Below are 13,983 nucleotides of genomic sequence, written 5' to 3' on the forward strand. Positions count from 1 at the left end.
CCTATAATCTTGAGAGAGACTTGCCGTGGTCGATGCCACATGACCCACGTGCCCCGGTGAAAGCTGGATCACGCAAATCGGCCCTCTTTCACTGCTCTCGCAGAACTTGATCCTTCCGTTATCTGTAAGCCATCAATAGAGAACTGTATGGCAGCAGTAACAGACGGTATTATACAAGCAGCTGCTCAATGTATTCCTAAAACTTCGACACATGTTCCACTATATCCTCGTCCATGGTGGAATCCTGCCTGCCACATGGCATGGAAGTCTCCAAAACGAGCCTGGGATAATTTCCTTAGATATCCCACACTCTCGAACGACATCGCTTTCTAACGGACCCGTGCACATCCTCTACCACCAGTTCCAAAGTCATATGGGACAAGATTCGAAAGGTCAGTGGGCAATATAATTCTGTTCCCCTCTCAATCTTGCTCTCTGATTCTCACGAAGTAGCTGATACCCAGAGCATTGCTGATACTCTAAGTGAAAGCTTTTGCTGGGTATCTAGCACTTCTGCTTTTTCTTCCACCTTCTTAGCTATCAAGACTCGGGCAGAGCATCACCTCTTTCCTTTCGAGCTGATTGTCTCTATGACTATAATCGTCCCTTTTCACTGGTGGAATTCAAACTAGCCCTTCATCGGTCTGGCAATTCATCGGTTTGATCTGATGATATACACTGAGATGTTGCGCCATCTATCTCCTGCTTCTCTTGCTATTCTTCTGTTTGTTTTTAACCGGATCTGGCAGGAGAATGTTTTTCCTGATGTCTGATGCCAAGCTATTGTTCTACCTTTCTCCAAGCCTGGGAAGGATCCCAAGATTCCTTCAAACTACCGCCCAATTGCTTTGATGAGCTGTCTCTGTAAGACCTAAGGGAGGATGGTTAATGTTCGTCTTATTTGGTTTCTCGAATCAAACAACCTCATCTCGCCCACCCAGTGTGGGTTCCATTCCAATGACAGTGCTCCACCATGGACCACCTGATTCGACTTGAAACGTCAATCAGAGAAGCCTTTCTCAAATGACAACATCTTGTATCAATATTTTTTGACATTGAGAAGGCTTATGATACAATATGGAGGTAGGACATTTTGCGAGACCTCCATATATATGGGCTACTTGGCCATTTGCCCATTTGTATTAAATTTTTTTTAATGGACAGGAAATTCCGAGTTCGTGTGGGTTCGACACATTTCCGTTCTTTTCTTCATGAACTTGGAGTCCCTCAGGCCTGTGTTCTGAGTGTCACACTTTCAGTATAAAAATTAACGCCATCACTGAACAACTCCCTCTCACTGTTCCAAACGGGCTCTATATCGACGATTTTCACATCTCATATCAGTCGTCGAACATGAGGTATACTAAGCGGCAGCTACAGGCTGCCCTCAACTGTTTACTGATGTGGACCACAGCAAACGACTTTACCTTCTCTCTCTAAAATCGTTTACATGCACTTTTGCCGCCAACGGGGTATTCATCCTGATCCTGAACTCTATTGGTGAAATTATTCTGCCTGTGGTCCCTGAGACTAAGTTTTTGGGGCTTATCTTTGACCGTAAGCTGATCTTTATACCACACATCAAGCAGCTACTGGTCTAATGTACAAGAGCACTGAACATCCTCTGTGTCCTCTCTTCCACCATTTGGAGAGCAGATCGACGTTCTGTGCTAAAGATATATCGTGCTTTTATTCGATCGAAACCCGGCTATAGATCACTGGTCTATGGCTCTGCCAGACCATTGGCCTTAAAGATGGTAGACCCTATTCATTATCAAGGACTTCGGCTCTGCATTGGGGCTTACTACACTTCCCCAATTCAGTGCTTATACATAAAGTCTTATGAACCTTTTTTGCACCTCTGCCGTTTGCAACTGTCTTTACTATATGCTTCGAAACTTCGTTCCTTACCAAAGCATCCCACGTGGGGTTGTGTTTTTCTTCTTCAGTGGGCCATGCTTTATCAGTCCAGACAGTCTGCCATTGCTCCTTTTGGCTTTCATATCCAGGCGCAATTGGATGAATTGGGTCTGTCCTTGGATAGCATTGCTGTATCTACTGGTCAGCCCATCCCACCATGGCTTCTTACAGTCCCCAGTTGTGACCTATCTTTAAGTCATCTAAGAAAAGTAGATACTTCTGATTGAAAATACTGTCTGCTATTTGCTGAACATCCTTCGAACCATTCTTCCATTCTTATTTATGTGGATGATTCGAAATCAGGTGACTCTGTGGGCTCTGCCATGGTTTGTTGTGGTTCAGTGGTTGCACACAGAATCGCCTCTACAGCTTCTGTGTTCAATGCTGAATTGTACGCCATTTCTCTTGCCCTGGATCACATAGAAGCTAAGCAGTACTCACACTGCACTGTTTACACTGACTCGCTTAGTTCACTATTGGCCCTGGAATCGCTTCATGTTGGTTCACACCCTGTTCCCGCGAATACCAACGGTATCCAGAAAAACGTGATAGAAGCAAATGTTAAAGAAAAATGGTCCAGTCGGTTTTGAATGTCAGCTGGCACGGAGCCGAGCCTTGCAGTCGACTTGGTGTGAGCAACGCGAAAACAAGCTTTTCTAAATAAAACCCTATGTTGGACTTTGGCTGTCTTGTTTTCATAAGGATCAGAAAGAGAAGGTTGTTCTAACTAGACTACGCATTGGTCACAGTTTTTTAACTCATCATTTTCTTTTATCTGGAACTGATGCACCAGTGTGTAGTCTGTGTAACACTCAAATCACTATCAGCCACATTTTACTTTCTTGTCATCGTTACGACTCTCAACAACGGCACACATTTTATATAGTGTTATTGGTAATGGTGACACACTGTCCACCTTGGTAATGTTTTAATTTTTTAAAGGCAATTAATCTTTTTAATGCCATTTAAGTTTTTTTAATTTATACATTGCACCTTTTTAATGTGGCTCCCTTTTAAAAATCACAGATCATCTAGTTCGATTTTAAATTAGAAACTGGTCGTAACATTAAATAACTCGAAACCAGGAGTGGAAAGACCAACTTCAGGTGACTGACAGTGGCTTTTGTACTGACCTGTTAGTCTTTTTGGCGAGTTTTGATAATTACAATTATGCCACAGAAAGTCCTTTACAACTTGTATTACTGTAGTTTTTCTCTTAATGTTGTAGACTAGATGTAAACATTGGTTTTAATGCTGTTTATGTTTTTTTTTACTTTGTTTTGTTTTACCTTAATTTCCTTTTATGAATTTTACTAAATTTACTTTTATCTTTTTACCGGATGTTTGGCGCAGATAGATTAGATGCTTTTTGCCTTAAAACACTAAATCAACCAACCAACCAAGTTGGTCACGTAATTTCAATTTGATCATGTATGGACAAATGAGAAAGTTCTTTAGTTTCAATATAATCATCTCTGGATGAATGAACAGGTCGCGTATTTTCAATCGCTCCTTCACGATCAGTTGCTTGCATAACCTGTTAATTATTTTAAAATGTTCAAAGTGGGAAGTGACCTTACAGTTTTTCTTGATGATTTTGCCGGGTTGCCCGTATGGCCAGCCTGCCACTACTAGCTGATGAGCTGTTTTTGACGTATCAAGTCATTGTTGGGTGAACGTAATATTTGGCGATTAAAATGTTGATGTGTAATTCTATATATCAATTGTTAAAATAACGAGTTATTTTTTCTCATTCTGTAGAAACTCTCTTATTATTCGCACATGTTTCAGATTAGTTGATACTTTGTTTCTATGGGAACAACATTCGTTTCTTGTGTACGTTGTTCTGTGGTAGATGTTTATTCTGCACCTCAAGCAGACCTTTGACTTTACTTATGTAAGAGGCTACGCTACATTCATTGCTATAGAAAACTCCCGCTCTGATAGCTTCCATTCACTGTTGGTGGGTTTACGGATATGTTTGCGAGTTGTTGTATCTGCGACACTATCATTCCTGATGAGAACAGATTTGATTACTTTTATTTCTGTCTATTTATCTTTAACAGGCTTGAATTTCAGCCACTTGAACTATCTGCTGCTATCATGTGTTCTTAGTTTAAAGTTAATTTACAGTCTTCACAATTGTATGTTTAAAAAAAAAATAGATGGCGTTTTCCGCTTTCGTTAACTTTAATATCTGTGTTTTCTGGATTTTTCTCATCTTACTTTATAATTTTGTCGCTTAGAAAACATTTTTACTTTTGTGTTTAGTAAAAGAATCTCCTCAAAATAGAAAAAGTTTTCCTTATTATTCTTTATCAACTATAAATCTTTACAAGACGTATTTGTAAAATATTTGGATCTTATCCTTCACATGTTTCAAACAGCCACCTGGTGTCGAGACACTGCTTGTCGTTTGCTTTTTGTGGCAAGCTTAAGATACCATCAAATTTTAATTTTGTTCCTGACCCAATGTGATGGCGACAGCTGCAGATATTGGTAAAACAATTTCCATATCGATGTTTTCTTTAAGTCGATACGCTGCAGCATCGGCTAATAAAAGCTGGCCTTACCTAACTCATTAACCAATCAACAGAAAAAAATTAAATTGTTTTTTCTAATTTTTTCAGTGAAATGTTGTAACGAAGTAGCCAGATTCTTTATATTTTTTTCAAACAAAAAACGAGACAACATAGAACACAATACTCAGTAGAAATATATAAAGAAAGTATATTATTGATAGTTTTATTAATTTAAACTGTATTTATAGTTGACTATCAGGAGTTTTTCTGATATTATATAAATATTATAATAAATCATAATATAATTTTAATTATAATTATAATCATAATATAATATTATATAAATTATAATAAATTTTAGTTAACGTAAAACAAGTTTAATGACAATAGTAATGACAATAGTATTGTGGAGTATTTCAATCGATTTTCAAATGAGCCTAGTAAATATATGTCTCTGAAATATTGTTGCAAGTTTGGCTTGTTTGTTGTTTCAGCACAAAACTGCACGATGAGTTATCTATGCTCTATCTACAACGGATATCGAAACCCGTTTTTATTGTCGTAAACCTGGAGTCGCCACTCATTCACTAATTACAAGCAGTTTAATAACTTTTATTTCAAGTTAGTTCACCTTTAAAAATAAGTGTGCAACAGTTTCCTTTTCACCAGTAACTCTCCAATTCTGCGTTTTTTCGTGTGTTTTTTATCAACGTGCATCATTCTGCGGTCTTTTTTTCGTAATACAGAACTTCGTTAAATAAAGCTAAAATTACTCTACGAAATTACACACTGATGAACTTCGAAGTTTAATTATAAGACCAAAGCTTTGTTTACACGTTTGCTGCGTAACTTTAAATTACAAAATGCTTTTCTCAGTAAATAGAACTCAATAATGCATGTTCCAGATCTGAAAAATAAAAAGTGATATACTTGTGAGAAAATAATAGTATTTTCTTAATTATTGACCTATTCAGTTCGAAGATATTGTTGGTATTATTTCGGTATGTTAGAAACATCACTACATACAAGATGAGGAAACAAGATTGGTAACTTTATGAAATATTTTAGTTATTGCGTAACTTAATATAACTCCAAATATTTCAGTACCCCAAACTCACCTGCCCCTTCACCCCTGCCCAGGCACAGTGTAAAGTCTGCGGACTCACTCCACTAGAAGCCGGGTTTCAATACCCGTGGTGGATTGAGCACAGATGGCCATTGTGTAGCCTTGTACTTAATTCCAAAACGAAAAAATCGAATTAACCTACTAAATATTTTGTTGTGCCTATAGGTATACTGGTTCGGCCCTCTGGCGGGAGCACTTGTAGCAGGACTGATTTACGAATATATTTTTGACACCAAGAAAACTATCAAAACACTTACAGAAGCCATCAATGAAGTCGACAAAGGTATGCTATAAATAACAATAACAGTTTCAATATTTAATTTAATTAGATGAAATTTATTTCTAGTTAATCACGTATATTTAACATTCGCATTAGAAATATATAAATATCTAAATTCGATAAAACGGCAATGCGGACCGATAAATCAAAGAATTCTATCACTTAAATAAAACTGCGATTATGTTTCTTATTTTCGGACAATGAAGTGAGCGAGTATAAAATACATAAATATATATCAGCTTATCAAATCCAGAGTCTTTAAGACAATTTATGTTTTTGAATTCATATATAACTTTTTTAAACATTTGAACGTACATAACTTACCTAACTCCATTCTTCCATTTTATTCTTATGGTGAGCTCAAGATCAAGTATTATTCCATGTTTAGTGTTAAGCAAAAACAAAATCGCTTTAGTAACGTTTCTAAGAACTTCTGATTGGGCCCGATGGTTAAGCCGCTCGACTCATAATCCGAGGGTCGCGGGTTCGAATCACCGTCACACCAAATATGTTCGCCCTTTCAGCCGTGGGGTGTTATAATGTGACGGTCAATCCCACTATTCGTTGGTAAAAGAGTAACCCAACAGTTGGCGGTGGGTGGTGATTACTTCTCTCTGGTCTTACATTGCTAGATTAAGGACGGCTAGCGCAGATAGCCCCTGTGTAGCTTTGCGTGAAATTCAAAACAAACCAAAACTTCTGAGTGAAAGCAAAGAAGACTATATAAACATAATATGTCTGTTGTATGTCCATGTAATTAACTACTTATCTGTATAGACATAATAGTGCTGTTTGTTGTATGTCCATGTAACTACTTCACTTGATGTGGATGAATCGTCTCAAAAATTAATATTAAGATTAATAAGGTACATGCAGAGATGAATAATAACTTTAAGTTTTGCGGTTTTTATGGGTCTTTTTACGTGTTTCATCGCTACTTCTCGCCCTAATGATGGGTTTTCAAATATTTTGTATGAATGTTTGTTGGATCCATGCAGGGATACGCGCAAGTTTGCTCTTTCACATTTCGTGTTTTGCTGTTTATGTGGCGTTTACAATTGGAAATAAGGAAAGCATCTTTTCATTAATCGTGAGTTTACATAACTTCAGTCCAGAAGACGGATATTCCAGCTAGTTTGTAATAATACAGTCGTGGGCAAAATGTTTGCATACTGTTCTATACTGATCTTATTGTCCACGTACATGGAGTAGTTACTGAGTAAATACCAGAGTAGTGAAAAGAAGATGTACAAGTTGTTATTCTGTTTTATGTGTGTCACACACGCTTGTTTTGTATTTAAGAGTGAGTGTGCTTATGATATAATCCTTTTCGAAGCATTTCAACGCCTTGGTCAAGCAATTTTCTTTTGTAGTTGGTGTAGAGGTATGCCTCGGTACCTGCCACAAGTTATAGGTCGTCAAAATTTTCAACTGCACAGAAATGGTATGAAGCTAATGGAAATTACCAGTGTACCATATTTATAATCCTAAAAAAAAATCATCGGACTACAGGAAAGTTTACTGGTTGACGCTTGAAAAGTCCAGTCAAGATGACCGTGTTTTGATCACGTTAACACGTCCAGGTTAAAAAAAAAAAGTCCTGCAACACTTTATGATAAGAATTGCATGAACACACTCATTCCAGGGTATCCAGTGAAAAGGATACTGATCAAGCAAGATTATTTTGTAAGAAGGGATATCTGTAAACCAATATTAACCAGAATTCACTGTTGACACTGTGTTACTTGGGCAAGACAGCATGCCACCTTACAGGTAAATGTTAAATGACTGATGGCAGGATTTGTGTTAATCGTTTGCCTGAAGAACAGATAAGAAAAGATTGTCTTTTTATCAGGAAACACACGGGAAGTAGTGCAGTACATATTTAGGCAGCTATTCGTCACGGTACAAAACTACTCTTCGTATCCTTCAGAATATGGAGAGAATATTTCTGCAATATGCTACGGCAAGGTTTAGCAATAACTTTGCGTTCTAGGAAAACAGTGCCACTGCCCACGACATGAGTATTGTACAGAATTATCTCATATAGAAGGACATTACAACAATGTCAGAGGCTGCAAAGTTTTCAGATTGTAATCAAGATCATAAAACAGTTATTGTAGCTGAGTTGTGGCGCCGTCTAGTGGCAAGTTGGGATGAAATTACGGTGTATTACATCAATAATCTCATTGATAGCATGCGACGTCACCTTTCGGAAGCTAGTAGAGTACGAGGATGACCAACCAAATATTAAATGTTTAATATGGACTGATATAAGGTTACAGACACTTATAAGTTATTATTTGTCATTGTATATGTTTTGGTAAGGTTTTGTTTTGATAGATTAAATACTAAGTTACATCTGTAATAATATTTAATACAACATGTATTTCTCAATTTGACAGTTCTAACTTTAGTTGTATTCCATCTTAATAATATAATCTTATTTGTTACAAAATATGCAAACATTTTGGTCAAGACTGTATATCAACCATACTACATCTGCAATATCCTGTGGTAGTCTAGATCCATTGTACGATACCAGGACTAATCAAGCCAGTTTCGAGAGAAAAAAATTGACAATTACTTGATTACATGTTTTATACTGTTATTTTCTTCAAAGTCACAAGATATTCGGTTGGTTTTAATCAGAGCCTTAATTTTTCAGGTTGAACGTTTTGTGAACATTTAGCGCAATTAACACATTAATATCTCGAGTTAGTGCACAACTATTTAATATTGTGAAGCTGATGAACTTAAAACACAGTTTAAACTCCGTATTATGGATAAATATCAGTAACATCAGTTGTAGCTTAACAGATGGTTGAACATTTTATGTGATTTTATACTTGGATGCATCACCTGAGATTAATAAAGGTAACAAATATTTTAATTAATGTTTTAGGTAAGTTAGTTAGTTATCACCATTAGATTCCATCAAGGAACATAGGGCCGCAATCGCTTGCGGATTCTTCAACAAGTATTTAAGTGAGTAGGTTGTTAGCCCACTGCACCGAGCCGTCCCTAATTTAGCAGTATAAGACTAGAGGGAAGGCAGCTAGTCATCACCACCCACCGCCGACTCTAAGGCTACTACTCTTTTACCAACGAATAGTGGGATTGACCGTCACATTATAATGCCCCCACGGCTGAAAGGGCGAGGATGTTTGGCGCGACGCGGGCGCGAACCCGCGAATTACGAGTCGTACGCCTTACGCGCTTGACCATGCCAGGTCTTTTAGGTAAGTTACTTGCACGAAATAAATAACACTATCGGTTACCATTCCCATACGAACCCTAAAATTTATTCATTGTTTCCAACCGGTTACGTAAGAGTATTTTTTTTTTATCTTTTGGTGAGTAACGACAATCAAATTTTCTAATTTATATTGTGGACCTTTTATCAATATTTATTTCAGTTTCTTGGGAGACTTATTTAGTGAGCTTAATGTCACTTAATAGCTTTAAATGAGACCAGTTAAACCTTGGTGGTTGGTTCTAAGGAATAAGTAAAACTAATATTCAGCACGAAGTCCTAAATACGTTTCTTTACATATTTCATATTTAATAATATGGAGCTAAAATCTTGCCTGTTGGCCTGAGTGGATCAGTGAAATGCAGTAAAAATAAAATTGTTATTAAAATGTGGACTGGCTATAGTGCATCATCTTGTTTTAGACTTGAATGAACGCATTTTGGCCCCTTCCTCAAACAGCTACACTTAACTTTCATACTTGATATCTTTATTATTTTCTTGAGGAAAGTTGATCAAATTATATAATATCAAATAAAGGTTTGGTTTAGTTTATTTTGGATTTCGCGCAAAGCTACACGAGGCTATCTGCTAATTTAGCAGTGTAAGATTAAAGGGAAGGCAGCTAGTCATCACCACTCACCGCCAATTCGTAGGTTACTCTTTTACCAACGAATAGTGAGATTGACCGTCACATTATAACTCCCCCACGACTGAAAGGGCGAGCAAGTTTGGTGTGACGGGGATCATCAAATAAAGGCCCGACAGTCTTATATATTCTTCAGCACCCTATATATACACCACCTAGCTCTACTATACCCTATGAATATTTGTTCAATTGCAATACGAAACTGAGTGAGCTGACAATTATTTTGGAACTTTTTTATAGATTGTTTGTCTGTTTTCTTTATTCTTTTTTAACTAAGCATCACACCACAAACTTTCTTAAGTGACATTTCAGTTCTACACAGTTAGAATTTGTAATAATATAAATTATTTTATTTACATACAAATACTATAAAAGTGGCTGCAGCAACTGCATATGCTTTGTAGTTCGTGATTAATAGAGCGTTTACTTTATCTTTAGGTGATATTTAATAACTTGATTATTTTCATTCCCAATCGATAGAATTCTATCCATAATTACGATTTTGTTTAGGTTCGAATTTTTAAACTACTGAAAAATGTGCAATGTATTTATTTATTTAAATTAGTTGTCAATAAAGTATTTACAGTAAAATAGAGAGGGAAGCAGCTATTATTAGCAATGTTCATAAAGATGCTTTGAATAGAACTAGAATCAAAACTTGCTGAGCATGAAATAAGTACAAAAGGTCGAGTAAGCTATATTAAAACGATTTCGAATTTGCAAATCACCAAGTCACGTCACAACCAGAGCCAATATAAAGTCACGGTAGAACGGAAGTTATAACTAGATTTTAGCATTTCGTAGGTAATGTGACGCCACCGAAATTGGTCTGTTTTGGGAAGAGTATGTAACACTCCTTTCCGATGCAAATAATTCGTACACTTACACCATAAGATGTGTTAAGTATGGGGATTTAGAATGTCTAAAACGGGGATATCCCTTGCACTTAATAAAATTAGAATATGGATCAATATGGGAAACTATGACCATCCAGAAAGAGATATGCAACAAGTCGTACCTCACCCATAGTGTCCAAAGGTTAGCATTTTATAACAGGTAAAAATATAAAAATATAAAGGACAATAGCATCTCAACAGGATGCAACACAACCAAGAAGGTCCTCGTTTGTACACAAGCCCAACAGGGTATGATTTCACCAATATAAGACTTCCAGTCGTATCATGCCTCAATCAGCTTGAAAATAAAATTAGTATTCACACTACTACATATGTAGACAAGTCGATCAAGTCGCCGGATACAGTATTTGTAGTTTTCTGTGAGATCGAAGTGTTAAAATAACTGTCGGGAAGCCATTGTCCTTGTACACTACGTTAGTTATGGAACGTAAGCAGGGAAGATTGGCGTGTTTTACAATTACGTTCTACGGTATTGTGAAGATACGGAGTCGTCAGACGGAGCATGACCAGATGTAGCAACATGGACTATCCATGGTAAAACAACAACATGCTTTAATAAAACGTAGTGAACTTTGTACAAGTTGTCGTACGCTAACAGATACTGACTGTAATTGCTACATCAACAGTTAAATACTGGCGAACTCTTTCATGCAAACTAAGATAAAAACACAATAAAAACAACCAAGAGTTAACATGGGTGTCATATATTTATTCATTCAACATACCATATTGCCCCTAATTAAAGCCCCCGTTGCAAACTGTAAAAGGGGAAGACGCTAATTATAGTATTTGTACACTACCGGATTCCATATTTCACCTGATTTTTTTATATCAATGCTACTAAATGTATGTATGTTTTATTTTATTTTTTCCAAGTTAAAATTACAATATTAAAAGTGGATTGATTATACGTTGGATTAATATTGCTGCCAAAATCACAGTAATAAAGTGGATTACAGTAGAGGATCATGTTTTGGATTACTATTACTCTCACGCAAGGTAAGCTTCATAAAAATATCGAGGGGGCGTTAATTACGGACAGTACAATTAGCTTCTATATTAAACTAGGTTGTTTGTAAGAAATATGAAAACTCCATATAATTCACAAAATATTTTATCCTTTATTTTTACAATCAACAGAATCTAACTTGGATGAAGATGGCGAAAATCCTGAAAGATGTAACATGACCAAAGATGGCAGCCCGCAGAACTCCGAGAGTTATGGAGCTCAGTGCTACGATCAAACCATAGGCCTGCCATAAATACCTACTCTCCAACTCATTCTACCTATCCAGTGTTCACAGAGTCCTCTTACGGAATTCACAGTGGTCCCTCCTCCAACTATAGCGAAATATACGGATCTCGTGGTAGAAGTGGTTTCAGAACTGTGCCAACGCGAATGGAATATGACCGTGGGACTACAAAATTTTAGGTCTTGCGCATCTGATGTTCAACTTTGTCGTCTCCTTAAATGGCATTTTAACAAGATCGAATTTCTCAGAACGGCTGGTATGGGTATTAACACTTTTATTGAAAAGCAGAAAACAACGTTTCGACCTTCCTAGGGCATCTTCAGGTTATTCGTTTATTAGGTCGAAATGTTTGTTCTCTGCTTATCAATAAAAGTACCAATACCCTCACCAGCCGTTCTGAGAAACATTTTTATTTCAAGTGGGTTTCTCGTCATCAAAAAAGATCGAGTTTCGATATTATGTGGATTAAGCTAGATACCAATGATTTTGTGCAACTAATTCATCTTGAAGGAGATAAGAATATATATGTATAAATATATATTAGAAAATTAAGATAACTACTACCCAAGTTCTGTACTCTAGCTGACTTAGCAACAACAGAGGTAAGAAATTGTAGATAAAAGCAATAATTGAAAAATAAGAAAGAAGTAAGACCTGCTACACAGGGAGAAATGAGCGAAAAGGACATCAAGATAAATTTAATCTAACATATTTTCATCTAACAGAAACTGCTATATTAAAAGGAAGTTGTTTTTACGAATTAAAGCTGTGTTTGTCGTTCGTTCTGTTGGACTAGTCACGATGGTTTTGAACTTCATTCAAAATGCTTTCAAGTGTTTAAAATTATGCATTAATAAGTGATAAAATATTTAATGTTGTGCGATTTATATTCTTCCAATATTTATCAGCAAAATTCTTTTTGCACTTTGTGCTTGCAACTCAATATATATTAATCTTGTTTTTCAGTGTAAATTTTCAAAATAAAATTAGTTTCTTTTTGAAGACAGGTTCATTGTTTTTATAAGTTACAATTTCTTTATACTAACACATTCCTATACGATAACTGTGCAATTACTTTGAAACAGAAATTTTATTGTAAAAAGTAATTATGTTTGTCTCATTTCTTACTCATTCTTTTGTTAAAAAATAACAATCATGAAAACTAAAAATTACACACACAAAAGTGAATAGAGTAGCATACAAAAAAAACCTTATTTTCACTGTTTAAATTGTATGCAGTCAAGAGCCAAAATAATTTGGACAAAGTGAAAGCTCATTCGAAGCGCATAAATCATACATTTTACTTATGAGCAAGATTAGAGATTGAATTATATTACTCTCCACTGCGGTGTTTAGCAGTGTAAGTCCACTGTAGTAACTGCGTAACTACCGAAGGCCTATTACACTAATAGTTTTCAATAGAAACTTCCTTGATTAAAGACATCAATTTATTTCACTTATTGATTTACCTACAGAAACATTGACTTTACTCGATCAACAACTCAATGTCTTTCTTTGATCGTCTACCCAATCAGTCTTTTACCAACTACTCTTTTACCAACGAATAGTGGGATTGACTGTAACATAAAAATGCCCCCATGACTGAAAAAGCGAACATGTTTTGTGTGATAAGGACTCCAACCCACGACTCTCAGATTAAAAGTCGAGTGCCTTAACCACCTGGCCATACCAAGCTCTGGATAGAAGTTATGTGAATTCTTGTTTAATGAAAGGTTATCTTAGGACATGAAAAATTGTTTTCCTTGTATGTAATTTGTTACTTATTATAATTTATCTCGGACAAATCTCCAATTTATTATGTTAATACATATCAAATTTGTGATATTTGTCAATAAGATCGATACACATAATTTTCTTTCTTAACACAAGTATATTTTAATATACAAAAACTAACAACACAATTTATAATAACAATTATTAAAAACTTATACAAATAACTATTTATATACAAACAATGTTAGTCTCCTATTTGATCTGGAACTTAATGTGTTATCGACGGTCCAGGTCCATTTGACGTTACGGTTATACTGATACACAGATAC

At 36.0% G+C, this 13,983-nt stretch overlaps 1 protein-coding gene across 1 annotated transcript in view; it reads left to right on the top strand.

Moving 5' to 3' along the window:
- LOC143223426 (neurogenic protein big brain-like) overlaps positions 1-12,895 on the top strand; it is a 91,264-nt gene extending 78,369 nt beyond the window's left edge. Inside the window, exons 4-5 of the mRNA XM_076451382.1 lie at positions 5,734-5,851; positions 11,808-12,895. Coding sequence (XP_076307497.1) covers positions 5,734-5,851; positions 11,808-11,929 — 240 coding nt within the window. The 3' untranslated portion in view covers positions 11,930-12,895. The remainder of the gene's footprint in view (positions 1-5,733; positions 5,852-11,807) is intronic.
- The last annotated feature ends 1,088 nt before the right edge of the window (positions 12,896-13,983 follow it).

This window comes from Tachypleus tridentatus, chromosome 8 (genome assembly GCF_004210375.1).
Source record: "Tachypleus tridentatus isolate NWPU-2018 chromosome 8, ASM421037v1, whole genome shotgun sequence".
Lineage (NCBI taxonomy): Eukaryota > Metazoa > Arthropoda > Merostomata > Xiphosura > Limulidae > Tachypleus > Tachypleus tridentatus.